This window comes from Bison bison, unplaced genomic scaffold (genome assembly GCF_000754665.1).
Source record: "Bison bison bison isolate TAMUID 2011002044 unplaced genomic scaffold, Bison_UMD1.0 scf7180017864142, whole genome shotgun sequence".
NCBI classification, from domain to species: Eukaryota; Metazoa; Chordata; class Mammalia; order Artiodactyla; family Bovidae; genus Bison; species Bison bison.
In genome coordinates, this window is record NW_011494714.1 from 483,641 (window position 1) to 497,427 (window position 13,787).

General features: G+C 41.1%; 1 protein-coding gene across 1 annotated transcript in view; it reads right to left on the reverse strand.

Annotated features, from left to right (window-relative positions):
* The window catches only part of ZNF609 (zinc finger protein 609), a 176,609-nt gene that overhangs the window by 160,661 nt on the left and 2,161 nt on the right, over positions 1-13,787 (reverse strand). Inside the window, exon 2 of the mRNA XM_010840187.1 lies at positions 13,602-13,787. Within this exon, the coding sequence (XP_010838489.1) occupies positions 13,602-13,787 (186 nt within the window). The remainder of the gene's footprint in view (positions 1-13,601) is intronic.

Sequence of the window (13,787 nt, forward strand, 5' to 3'; positions counted from 1 at the left end):
GACAGGCTGAAACTCCAGTACTTTGGCCACCTCATGCGAAGAGCTGACTCATTGGAAAAGACTCTGATGCTGGGAAGGATTGGGGGCAAGAGGAGAAGGGGACGACAGAGGATGAGATGGCTGGATGGCATCACCAACTCGATGGACGTGAGTCTGAGTGAACTCCGGGAGATGGTGATGGACAGGGAGGCCTGGCGTGCTGCAGTTCATGGGGTTGCAAAGAGTCGAACACGACTGAGCAACTGATCTCTGATCTGACTTTCACTGTCATAATCCAGGTTCAATCCCTGGTCAGGGAACTCCTGCAAGCCCCTTGGCTTGGCCAAAAAGAATAAATAAATAAATTAAATAAATAAATAAGATTAAGTTTCCTTTAAAAGTTTGTTTTTTGTATTACTTACAGCAAAGATATCATCTCTTACTATCAACTCCTAAACTACCCTATCTCGAATTCCTAGTTAAAACAATCCTTAAAGGGTGGTAAACTAGCCATTTGCTGTTTTTCTTGCCATTGGCAAGTAAACAGGTGATAAGGAAAGTAGTTATTTGTTAAAAATAAAACTAAACCATCAAAGTTTATATTTACACACTTATTCCCCACACACACCATTTCAAAACCCAACTCCACTACCTCCTCACAATCTTCCAAGCTACCTATCCAGCTGCTCCCAGTTCATTTCAATAAGCTTTCCTTAGTATCAGGCTTTATTTGGACAAGGGAATGGGAAGGATTAAAGTGTGATTTACCTAGCCCTTTGCTCCTGCTTTTGTTTAGATATGAAATAGAAGATGAAATGTAACTACAAAATAAAAACAAGTGAAAAATCTGAAAAATTTTAGTCAAACATGAAAATGTCACTGGAGTATTATTTTCCAACTACTTTCCCAGACTTTTCTCTACATTAAATGCCACTTCAGGTCACTAACCCAGCAGAAGCTAGGGACAGCCCTAACTACTTGGTTTCTAAACAACAATCAAATCTTCTCCTTTTTGTGTGATATTAGCTCTGCCCTCAGAGATCTGGGTTTGATTCCTGGGTCAGTAAGATTCTCTGGAGAAGGAAATGGCTACCCATTCCAGTATTCTTGCCTGGAGAATCCCAAGGACAGAGGAGCCTGGCAGGCTACAATCCATGGGATCGCAAGAGTTGTACACGACTTAGCAACTAAACCACCACCACCAGCTGCTTAGTTCTAAAAGGGGCATTAGAGAGTTGAGAAATGACATTACTTTTAAGTCTGCTCTATCCCATCCCTTCCCTTGCTTTGAAAATAAGTTCCATATCACAAAGGCTGAGGGACAAACCCCCAGACCTTCCTAAATCAATAAACGTTCAGTTCTGGAAGGCTTGCCCTGGCCAGAGTGCTTCCCAGGGAGTGGCAAACTGTACTTTTCTTCTTCCTCAGTGATGTACTGGCCTACACCCAGAAACACTTGCACTTAGCTCTTCAACATGGAAACTTCTGTCTCTCCAGTCCTATAGGACAATTGCAATGTGCTGGCCAAGAGCTGCCACCAGTACACAGCCAAAAGCACAGCACTGGTACCAAGCCTTCAAATAAGGCATTCTATTCACAACAGTATCATCCCTAAGCAGTAGCTAATAGTGATTTCAAACTATGGGTAAAAACTTGTAGTCAGTAGTACAGTGGTTTTCTTGATACAACCAATGCTATGCCCAGACTGTAATGAATACCCATGGTAGAGCATATAAAAATGACTATTTTTTCCTAGTTAATTATTTCAGTTGGACAGGAAGAGAAAAGCTCCCTCTCTAAATCTCCATAACTAAATATAATCCCATCTGGTTAGGGCAGGACCTATTCACAAACGTAAAACTGAGTATCATAAATAACAAAAAACGATTATTATAAAACAACTACAAGATATTAAAAAAGCATGATTTAGATTCTAAGTCAGAAAAGGATAGAAAATGAAGAGTAGCTGAAAGAGGCTACCAAAGGCACTAGACCTAAAAAAGAGACTCAAGAATATTATGTTGGTAGGAATGCTACAAAAGAATAATCGTTAGGCTGGATTCAATCCACAGACCTGTAATCTTACACTATAGAGAGAAAGCGGAGCCCAAGATTTCTTCGGCCATAAAATACTTTTGTATGCTAAACAGATAACATAAACAAATCAACTTTATGTGACTGGCAAAACAACAACAAACACAAAGAATAATGTGAATGGTGTGGGCCTTGCAGTTATTCCATCCATTGAGTATACACTCTGGAGGGAGCCAGAGATGGGAGACTTGAACTGGCTGTTCATTTATCTGGTTTCCATTTCCTTGTGTCTCCTCATAGTGTATGTATTTTGAAGGGTTCGGTTAATTCTAGTATTTACAAAAACATATTTTTCATCAATTCAGTCCTCAAATAAAAGCCAGCTTTTACATGAGACTTCAACCAAAGAAATGACAGTTTGTTTCAATGCTAAAGAAAAAATTGTTTATGTTGACTTTGTGAAGTCTGTATGGCACTCTAACATGGTACCACCCATGTAATCTTCAAGGGTACTTTCTGACCAAGTAGCTCAAACCCTGACTTTAGAATCTGATCCGTGTAAGAGATGGGAATGGACAGGAGAGATATCAGAGAACAAACATAAATTAAAGAATTTCTCAACCTCTTTCTGAAATTGTAATAAGCAATCACATTCTCAATCTAAGCACATATGTATAAGTGAAATGAAAAATGCCTTATGGCATATCTTATCTAAAACAGACACTCTACCAGATGTTTAGAAATCTGCATACTGAGAGAATTAAGATCTAGACTAATATGGTGTATATAAATGTGCAGTCACTTTGTATGATTTCTTCCCTACATTTGCCATTTTTTTCTCCTCCTTTGCAGTGGTATATGCATACACCAAAACCAAAAAAGATCCATCTAAAGTACAGATTAATGTAAATTTTGATAGCGTAGATAACACTTATATCAGTACTAAAAACTATGTTTTAAATTTTATTATATGGGAACTTCCTTAGCCAGTCCAGTGGTTAAGATTCCATGATTCCACTGCAGGGGCCTGGGTACAATCCCTGGTTGAGGAGTTAAGATCCCATATACCATGTAGTGCAATCAAATTAAAAAACAAAACAAAACTATTATATGAAAATTTAAGGTTATATCATTATGATTTTGCCCCAAACATGATATTCCATAATTATTTTAACTATGAGTTTGTAGCATATTCAAGTATATGTTCATCTCTGATAACAATTAGCATTCTAACTATACTTACTCTTTCTTGGGTATGAGATTTAGAATCCCACCAGGGGAACCACTTTATATTAAAAAACATTTAATTTCTTCCTGATTTCAAGGAAATAGTGTTTACAAAAAAAAAAAAGCAGACAGTGAACCTTTACTATTCCTATCTGAAGTGATTCTGTCTCTTCTTAAAAGACTGTATTTATTTTGAATGTGTCCAGAAGCAGGTTTAGGAATAAGGTCTTTATTATTTTATATTGGGGTGTCATAGATTTCTGGAAAATTAAGAGCACATATCCCTGGCTCAGGAAGATCCCCTGAAGAAGGAAATGGCAACCCTCTCCAATATTCTTGCCTGGGAAATCCCATGGACAGAGGAGCCTGGCAGGCTTCAGTCCATGGGGTTGCAAAGAGTCAGACACGACTGAGAGAGTAACACAGACACACACACTTAATAATACTCTATTGCATATCTGAAAGTAGCTAGGAAGTAAATCCTGAAAATTCTTAAAACAGAAAAAATTTTGTAGCAATGAGGACGTAACTGAACTTACTGAAATGGTCATTGTGCAACAAAAACATGGTATCATTACATTGTATACCTGAAACTACATAATGTTATGTCAATTGTACCTCAATTAAAAAAAAAAAAGGACAAGAAAGGATTTAATGGCCCGGTTCTGGTTCATTTAAACCAAGCTAGTAGTGCCACTAAGGCTGGAACCCAGTGGTTTCAAATTTAAAAATATTCAATTAGTGTATTTTTCAAGCGCACAGTCAAATTGTACTCTCTCAGTGGACAATATTTCAGATTGAAAACGGACCACTTCCTAAAAACCTAAGGACTGTTCTTTTATTTCCTGCAGCTAGTGACAAATTCACAAAAAGAAGTATCTCAATCCTTATTCTTCTCTTGACTGTTTAGACTACCTGTAGTTCTAATCCTTTCAAAAGGTTAAAGTCTGCACTCTTCAAGGATTAACAGAGGAGAAGAAAAAACTCTCTAAACTATAAATGTTAGGGGAACCACTGACTGAAACACCCACCCTGGTTAGGCCTGACAGTAACCACTTGAATGAGTTATCTTAAACAGGAGGTCCTAGTAAGGAATACAGAACTAACAAGCTACCACCAAAAGGAAGAATTAGAGAAAAGTCAAAAGGAGAGAGAAGACTCCAGTCCATATGTCCTGCCAACCTCCCAGACTCTTTCTCACTTGAATACCTCTTGGCTGAGTGCAGCGCACACCACCAGGAAGGACCCTGAGTCAGAGTGATTGGCAACCTGGAAACTGACCCCATTACCATAAAACCTGAGACTGCAAGCCACATGGCAGAACAGTCCTCCTAGGTTCCCTTACCCTGATGCTCTCCACCTGGCCCTTTCCCAATAAAGTCTCTTGCTTTGTCAGCACATGTGTCTCCTTGGACATTTCTGAGTGTCAGACAAGAGCCCACTCTTGGGCCCTGGAAGAGGTCCCTGTTCCTGCCACAAAATAATCAGTTTAGGGCCATTCCAATGCTGAGAAAAATAATTCAGAAGACTCGAGTATATACCAAACCTTAGCTATTAATGGGAAATAGCTAAGCAAGAGCCATGTTCTTCAACATGAGATCAGCTCTGTAACCAAAAGGAGTCCAACAAACCCTTTCAAACTAACCAGCAAATGATAAAATCCCAAACCTTAATGGTTCCAAATGCTCTGAATCAGTCTCTTCCTAAGCCTTCCTGGAAACCAGGATTCAAAATATTAGCTATCATAAACTCATTACTTTCCAAAACCTCTAGGGGCTAATCTCTTCAAAGGATATCCTTTCTCCTTAATTTCACAATTACCCTGCACCTCATAGCTAGTAACAGTGTACCATTAGTAACAGCTAGTATTTACGGAGTACTTACTACATGTTAGATGGGCTTTCCTGATGGCTCAGATGGTAAAGAATCTGCCTGCAATGCAGGATACTGAGGTTCAATCCTTGAGTTGGGAAGATATCCTGGAGAAGGGAATGACTGTCCACTCCAGTATTCTTGCCTGGAGAATTCAATGTACAGAGAAGCCAGGCAGACTACAGTCCATGGGTCACCAAGAGTCAGACACAACTGAGCAACTAACAACTTTACTTTCAACTGTACATGCTAGACACTGTGCTGAGTGTTTAACCTTCTTTATTTAATCTACTCATAATAACCCTATTAAGTCAGTAGTTATTCACTTCCACATTATAGATGAGAAAAGGGAGAATTAGAAAAGTTATAAATAATTTAAATATCTCTTCTGCTCTCAAACTCCCAAATCCTTAGGTATTCCTTCCAATTTTAGGTTCCTGTCAGTTTGTCCATAAAGAAAAAGATATATCTGAACATCATTCAGGAGGGAAAAAAAAAATCATACCTACTGTCCAGAGTTATTTTTTACCTTTTAAACTTTTTGGTGAATTTGATCTTAACTATTAAGAGGAAACGAGCTCTACCACAGTGGATCTCAAACCTTAAAGTATAACATGATCAGAGGGAGAGCAAATGGTAAAACGTAAATTGCTGGGCCTTAAGCCTGAAGTTTCTGATTTGGGGACGTGGGAAGGGGTCTGATACTTGAATTTCTAACAAGTTTCCAGGTGCTATGCTGATACTGCTGATGATGTAGGGTTCACTGCTTTAGAGAAGGTAAGACTAGCTATGACAAACCTAGACAGTGTATTAAAAACCAGAAATATCACTTTGCCAACAAAGGTCCGTATAGTCAAAGCTATGGTTTTTCCAGTAGTCATGTATGGATATGAGAGTTGGATGGTAAAGAAGGCTGAGCACTGAAGAACTGCCTCTTTCCAACTGTGGTGTTGGAGAAGACTCTTGAGAGTCCCTTGAACAGCAAGGAGATCAAACCAGTCAATCCTAAAGGAAATCAGTCCTGAATATTCATTGAAAGGACTGATGCTGAAACTGAAGCTCCAATACTTTGGCAACCTGAAGAGAAGAGTTGACTCACTGGAAAAGATCCTGATGCTAGAAAAAAACTGAGGGCAAGAGGAGAAGGGGGTGACAGAGGATGAGATGGCTGGATGGCATCACTGACTCAATGAACATCAGGGAAGCAGTGATAGATAGAGAAGCCTGGCGTGCTGCAGTTCATGGGGTTGCAAAGAGTCGAACACGACTTAGCGACTGAACAACAACAACAAAAGGAAATAATTCCCTCTCATCTTAGCTGTCATGTTTCTCATGTAAAAACACTTCTCTACAGAGCACTTCCAACAAGAGAGACACTTAGGATTTAAAAATATCTCTAAGGACTGAAAGCTTAAAAGACTTCTTTTTTTTCCCACTTCACAAGGGCTCCAATATCACAAATGACATTGGCCATTTCTTATATCAACCAACATTGCAAGCAGACAGCATAATATTATAGCTCTGCAGAAAGCAAGCATTTTATAGACTAGAGTGAAAGTGAAAGTCACTCAGTTGTGTCCGACTCTTTGCGGCCCCATGGACATAGTCCATGGAATTCTCCAGGCCAGAATACTGAAGTGGGTAGCTGTTCCCTTCTCCAGGGGATCTTCCCAACCCAGGGATGGAACCCAGGTCTCCCACATTGCAGGCAGATTCTTTACCAGTTTAGACACGAGGGACATTAAAGTAGTAGAAATACAGAAAAAGGAAAATTAAGGTTCAAATGACTGTACACTCTGCTCAAGAACCTTACCATACACATAGTACTTTTTCAGTCTGAAAAGTGTTTCCTTTGGGTCTCCTAGGGTAAGAGAAATGCCAAAAGAAAAAAAGAAGTAGACTGTTTCATAAGATCATAAGACAAAAGCACAGGGACACGCTCTGAAAACATAATAGAATTTTGCACCAGAAATTAAAAAAAAAAGTCACAAAATGCTATAAATTCTTCCTACCTTTCCTTGTCATACTACCCCCCTTCACAAAAGAGCTACCCCTTTTACCCGATACTGGCCAAACTCTTCTTTCTTAGGTAGCTTAAATATTGACTATGTCAATGTCATCTAGGATGAACAACTTCAGAGAATAGGATTTGTTAAAAATGTCTCCTCAGCTAGCCTGGGAAGCTTCTTACTTGGGTGGGTGCTCTCAACCATGACTAAACTGTACCTAGAGAGACTGGGAAATTAACTGATGAGAAAAGCAATCTCCTTTCTGCTTTCTACTTTCAGATGCTCCTCCTCTACAGCTCTGCCATGTACAGACTCATTCTATACATGCACACTGAGATAGAACATGCGCACACACACAAATAACTCTCGGCAGGAACCAAAAATCAAAGCCTAACCCCATGGTTTTTAAGTGAGCAAGTCCAATTTCCTTCTTTGTAGTCCCTGACACATGCTGGCTGGGAGCCGTCTGGATTTCTTTCTGCCTTGTTCCTGCACCAGAAGGCTCTGCACTGCAGGTCAGGGGATGATAAGGAAATGAACAGTGTAATTTCCAAGGCCTCTGAACACAGCCCTGTCAGCAGCTCTGGAGGCGGGTTACTCAAGCATGGCTTGAAGAGTGAAAACCACAGAGAAGAGGGCTCAGACAGCCAGCAGTGGCAGGATCTCAGCTGTGCATGTTACTGCCACCTCCAGCCTGAAAGCCCAAGCCCTGCTGCCTCCCTGGATGAGCTCTGTTGGTAACAGCTCTTATACCCAAATGGCAAAAATACAAGTTCACACTGGGGGAGGAAGATTAAGGACTAGGACTTAGATTTTCCATGCACTCTTGTGCAGAAACAAAAACATTCAGTGCTCTTCCAGCATACATGAGATTGCACATGCTGGCAAACCCACAGCAATATCTATCCAACATACTCAACCCCACACCAGGGCTCTGGCCAAAAAGGAAACTCAATTTATATGAAATCTGAATTTCAACAGGCCGCTGCAATATCTTTGGAAAGCAATTTCTGGTCTTCTACCTCACCAAACCCCACTATAAATACCAAGGCCTTTAGAACACATCACAAGCATATACAGGTCCCAATCCAGGTTTGGAATGTCTTCTGAGAACAGTGCTGAAAGTCTAGCCAACGTGCTTATCTATTTATACTGGGCTTCCTGTATAGGTGGAATGTTGTGATAGTTCAGCTTATTATTGCCTAGAGTCAACTGAGACATATTTCAACTCAAATCATGTTTTTCTCCTTTTCCAATATTTATCGAATGTTCCCTATGTGCCAAGCACTTTTCTAAGTGTTTTATATGGATTAACTAATTTACTTTCATAAAAATTCTAGTAAAGAATTACTGTTTTCCTCATTGTGTAGACGAGAAAACTGAGGCAGCTCAGTTAAGTAATTTGTTCAATATCACTCAGTTAATAAGTGGCAAAGCTGGGATACAAACCCTGGTAGTTTGGCTCCAGAGTTTATACTCTTAACCATTAAGTTATAAGTAAGAGCTAATATGCAATTTAAGTTTACAAGACTGGTGTTTTAGGTTAGAAATGGCTCTCAATGCCCACCTTACGAAGTGCCCATCTTTAACAATGGTTAAAGAAAATTCACAAACATTAAAGTATATAGCAATTATCTGGAGAGTTTTCTGGGTCCCTACCCCTAACACTTATTTAGCAGATTTAGGGTAGAGTCCAAGGATATGCATTTCTGACACTCGAATGATATCATGCATATGGTTTTATGGGCCACAATTTCAAGAACTCTGCCCTAGCCGGTAAACTGTAAGCTCCTCAAAGAGCAGCAACCATTTCTGTTCTGTTCATCAGTATATATCCAGTCCTAAGCATAATACCTGGAATCTAAAACGCACTCCATTAATACACAGAATGAATGAAAGATGATAATGGTATCTAACAGTGTATCATGTCTTTACAAAATGGTTCATATCCACAATATTAACACATTTAAAGCTCTGCCTATTAGTGATATATTCAAGAAGCACGAAGGCAGGGTTTTGTTTTTTCATACCTGCAATTGCCAAATAAAGAGGGAGCTGGCAATGCCACAGTGATAACAATGAAAATTTGACTGAACAATAATACTACAGAATACACACACACACACACTCTCAGTAAGTCAAGCTCAAAGTACAGAGTTAAAAGTAACATTCTTCCCTCTGTATATACAATAAAGGAGGTTCAGCATCAGCTACGAATGGTTGTTCTTTGTAAACATCATCACCTTACCAAAGAAAGCGAAACTTAAAGATCTGTTGTTTACTGAGTGTCTACAATATTAAAATCAATACAGAAAACCAATGAAAGCAGTCTTAAGAGCATCTGGGCATTTATTAATATACCCAATGTTGTTGAGGTAGTCTTTAGAGTGGAAAAATAGAATCCTTCATAACAATGAAGGATTTGTTAAAAATCCCAGAGTAACGATATGCCACAAGAACTTGGTAAACAAAACCCCGGCTTTGCCACTGACTCCCTCTGAGAGTCTAGGTAAGTCGCATGACCTCCCTGGTCTCAGTCCCCTCTTCTATAAAGTGAGAAGACTGGACTAGATAATCTTTCTCAGGGCTCTCCTTGAATTACAACACCCAGGTGGAAAACACAGCTGCTGAAGAAAAACTAAATGTAAGCTCAGGCTTCGTTGTAGTTTGAGAATACATCTCTGTCCCCCATAAATATCAACTCAACTTCTTTTTAATTTTTTCCATGAAGGAAAATGCTTGACGACATTTGGCTTCAGGAAGCAAGGCTCACTGCTATGTCATCGATAACTGAGAAAGAACAGCTAGCAAAGGAGGAAGGCGTTAAAAGAGAAAGCCTTGGATCAGAAAGAATAAAAGAGACCTGACCTTGGTTGAGCAATGAGGGATTGCAACACGAGAGAAATGAGCTGGAAGGCATAAACTAGGGCAAGAAAACAAAATCAAGGGCAAAGGAAGATGCTCTTAGAACACAGGATATGACAGCAAGCACGATCGGAAGGTGAAAGAGCAAAGAGCACACTTGAGCTTTCTCTGTATCCTAACTAGCGAGGGAAGTTGTAAGTATGTGTATGCAGCATTCTGAGAGCAGCAGAAGCTGAGACACAAATATGGGGAAAGCACACTGCAGAGTGTTTCTACCTTCCAAGATCAAAAACAGCAGCTAAAGAGACAAGGAGAGCTTCCGGTTGCAAATTTCTAGATCCTTTAGCCACTAGAACTTTACATGATTTGCGGGCGAGGGTGGGGTCACCTTAAATTCCTGGCTTAAGCCCTACCTCAAAGTCCAGACAGATCACTGCCTTTGGTGCTATGGAAATTCTTTTTCTTGCCTGTCAGAGCAGCAGCTCGAGCACTAAGCTGGGGACATTCAGACCGGCACCCTCCCTCGGCACCCTCCCTCGTAGGACCTCCCCCTCCATCCCTAACCTGACAACCTATCAATCAAATCAGAGGCAAGGGAGCAGACAGGAGCCGGAAGGCTCTGTCTTGTTTATGCCTCAACATTCCCTTCCCCCATCTCTTCAGCTGGCAGGAAGTATGAGGCAGGAGTGTTCCATGACAATTTAGGGCAGCAGTAGTTGCTAAGAGCCATCTCTGGTCTCTCCTAGAACTCTGGGAAACAGCACAGTGAGCCTTGCCAGAGCGAAGTGTGGGGAGCAGCAGTGAGATCCCATGAAGGGAAATCCACTTCCTTTGCTGATAGGAATTTGCTCAGCCGTAGACTGAGACACCTATACCCTGATAAGAAAGAACATCCTGAAGTAGAGAATTTGAATATTCAAATCCCCCTCATTAGCTAGCAGTAGACATGTAACAATTCTGTCCTATACCACAAACTCCATTCTCTTCTCTCCTGTTTCCAAGGGGCTAGAGTCCGACACGACTGAAGTGACTTAGCAGCAGCAGTAGAGGAGTGGGTATGGGTTAAGGAGACTCCAGCTAAGAACCTTTCCAAATTTTATGAGTTTCCCCTCTTCATGACAGTTCCCAGCTCAGCATATGTAATTCCTAGATTGTATCAAAACATCTGTTTTGCTGTTTTGGTTCTGTTGGTTGTCCCCACATGGACAGAGCATTCCAAACCAGTTAAGCCATAGCTTAAGCCCATAGCTCAGAGAGAAAAATCTTAAATAAGTTTTCAAAGACTTAGCTTTTAAGGTAAATTATCAATCATCAAACACTGACTCAAAAACCCCTTGTGCCCCAAACCCTGGGGTCCTTGTTTCTCAAATGCTACTCTACTCCAAGATTCCTAACCTGTGTTCCCTTTTGCATCTTCCCCTCCTCCCATTCCAGAAATGCTGTCTCTCTGCACAGTGTTTTCATCTCCTAGCAACTTCCAAACATTTATTTACATAATTATCTATTCCGACAGCCAAATGCTTTAGAATGGCACCCCCCAGAACCAGACAGTCCAGAAGGGTTGAGGGAACAAGGAAAAGAATTGAGAAAGCAGGTTCTTGCCTAGAGTAACAGCAAAGTGTGCAGCAAATCTCCTCTTTTAAAAGTACTTCTCAGCACTTTCATCTTTCCTCCAAAAACAGAAGCACAGTCTCTCTCCTTTTCCTCTCTCATTCCACTGCCCCATTCTCAGTCTTTTTGGGAGACAAAGTGTATAACACAGCTACCTTATTAAGAAGCAAACTTCCCTTGACCAAAATATATTCCTCTCTGAACATACTGTATCTTTCAGCCCAATTATAATCTGAAGGGCAGCCACCTACCTAGTCCCTGAACCTGTAAGAGAAAAAGGGTTCCATTTGCTTCTCTGTTGGAGACTCTTAAGGACATTTAGACTTAAACCCAACATGAAGCTAAGCATCATTAATCCTTTCACCCACAGACCACTACTGGGCTTAGAAGATTGCAACATGAGTCAAGAGTTCTAAACAGAAAGGAAAATGAAGGTTACCTTCAGAAGTGGCCACTTTGCAGCACAGGAAGAACAAAGATTATGAACATGAATAGATATGTGGCAAAAGCTTACTAATGCCAGATGTAGGGAACAGTCTAAAGGGCCTGGAACAGAAGCAAGAACTCCTGGTACTCCTAGGCCTCTTTAAAACATTTATTACCCATCTGCACCCCAAAGAAAATGGTAAATCACAGCCAGCACAGGATGCACCACACCAGTAACCTGCTGGGACTTGACTCTGCTGAGGTGGCCTGTAGCATCTGTCACCTAAACAGGCAGTCTCTCTGGCAGCTGCCACTGGTAAAAGGGAATAGACCATTGGGTTATTAGTGGAAAAAAAATTGACAGCACTGTTACCAGGAAAGCCCAGATGTTGCTAAGACTTATAGATGTGCCAGAGGCAAGGACCAAAATACCTACAGCAAAGAAAACACAAGCCAGCACTGAGAGGACACTACCACCCAAACATACACATCCAGCCTCTATTTATTAACACTTACATATGGAAATAGGTATTCCCTGTTGCAGCTGATACAATTACAGAGAAATCAATTTATATTGCATCTGCTGGGATCAGCTGAAAGCACAGGGTGAGCAGAGAGCAGAAAATCAAGAGCCAATGAAGAGCTCATTACCAGGCCAGCCACTGTGTAGGAAACTGTAAGCTGCACAAGTTTAAGCAGCCTGAGCTGACCCTGGACGCACAGCCACTCTGCTCTAGACCTGCAAGTTCCACTTACTGAGACATGAACTAAGATGATTTCCCCAAAGGAGGAGAGCCCCTGCTGGGGCTGTAGACACCTGTCCTTCCAAGTCAAGCAGAAGGCAAGGTATCATTACACTGTTTGGCAGCTATTAAACCACCAGGAGACTTTGACCAATAGTTGATGTAGATACCTGGCCAAGAACTATACGTTAGTGGCCAAAGACACTCTTTCAAGGCCAAAATTTCATGGCCACAACACTAATTCATAAGAGCTGATTAAGCACTTCAGGACCTCCTGCTCCACTGTTTACTTGCCCCAAATGGGTCCTTTTGCTCTCTGGCAGTCACCAATAGAACACTTGGTAGATGACATGCAATGAAAATTATTTAACCCTTGTCTCTTCCAGAGACCCAGCATCACCATTTATCCCATTAAAAACAGCATTCAACTGAAAGCCTGTTAAGCTTATCAACTTGTTAAGTTTATCAATCATTCTAAGGATGAAATGTCAAGCTGGAAACCACATAAAGACTGATGCCAATCTCTAGTAACAAGTGACTCAGGTGGGACAAGGACAAGGTGGGAGGTTCTTGGCTTATAGAAAATTCATTCTACCAAGCAGCTGCCCCCAACAACAGATATTCTTCTCCAAAATGTCCAGGCCTGCTGTTAATGAATCTGCAGGGAATCCCCTAATTTGGAACAAAACCACATTATCATTACCAGCTGCTCTGACCTTGTAATTGGTCATTACCCACAAACTAATGAGCCTCCCACAGAGTGCACATAACATTAGGTGGTTAGTCCAGGGCAGTTCTGACTGGCAGTGGGCAGCCAGATCTGGCCACCTCTTACCTTTTCAGACTTGACTTTCTTTAGCGGGCGACACTCATTCTCCCCTTCCTCTGGCTCCGGTTTAGCTCCCAAAGGGTTGAGCGCTGCCCCAGGCTCAATAGCTATACTCCCGAGTGGCTCCACAGCTCCTGGATCCACCCCCGCACTTCCATCATACTGACCACCCCGTCCTCCCAAGGGCACTGG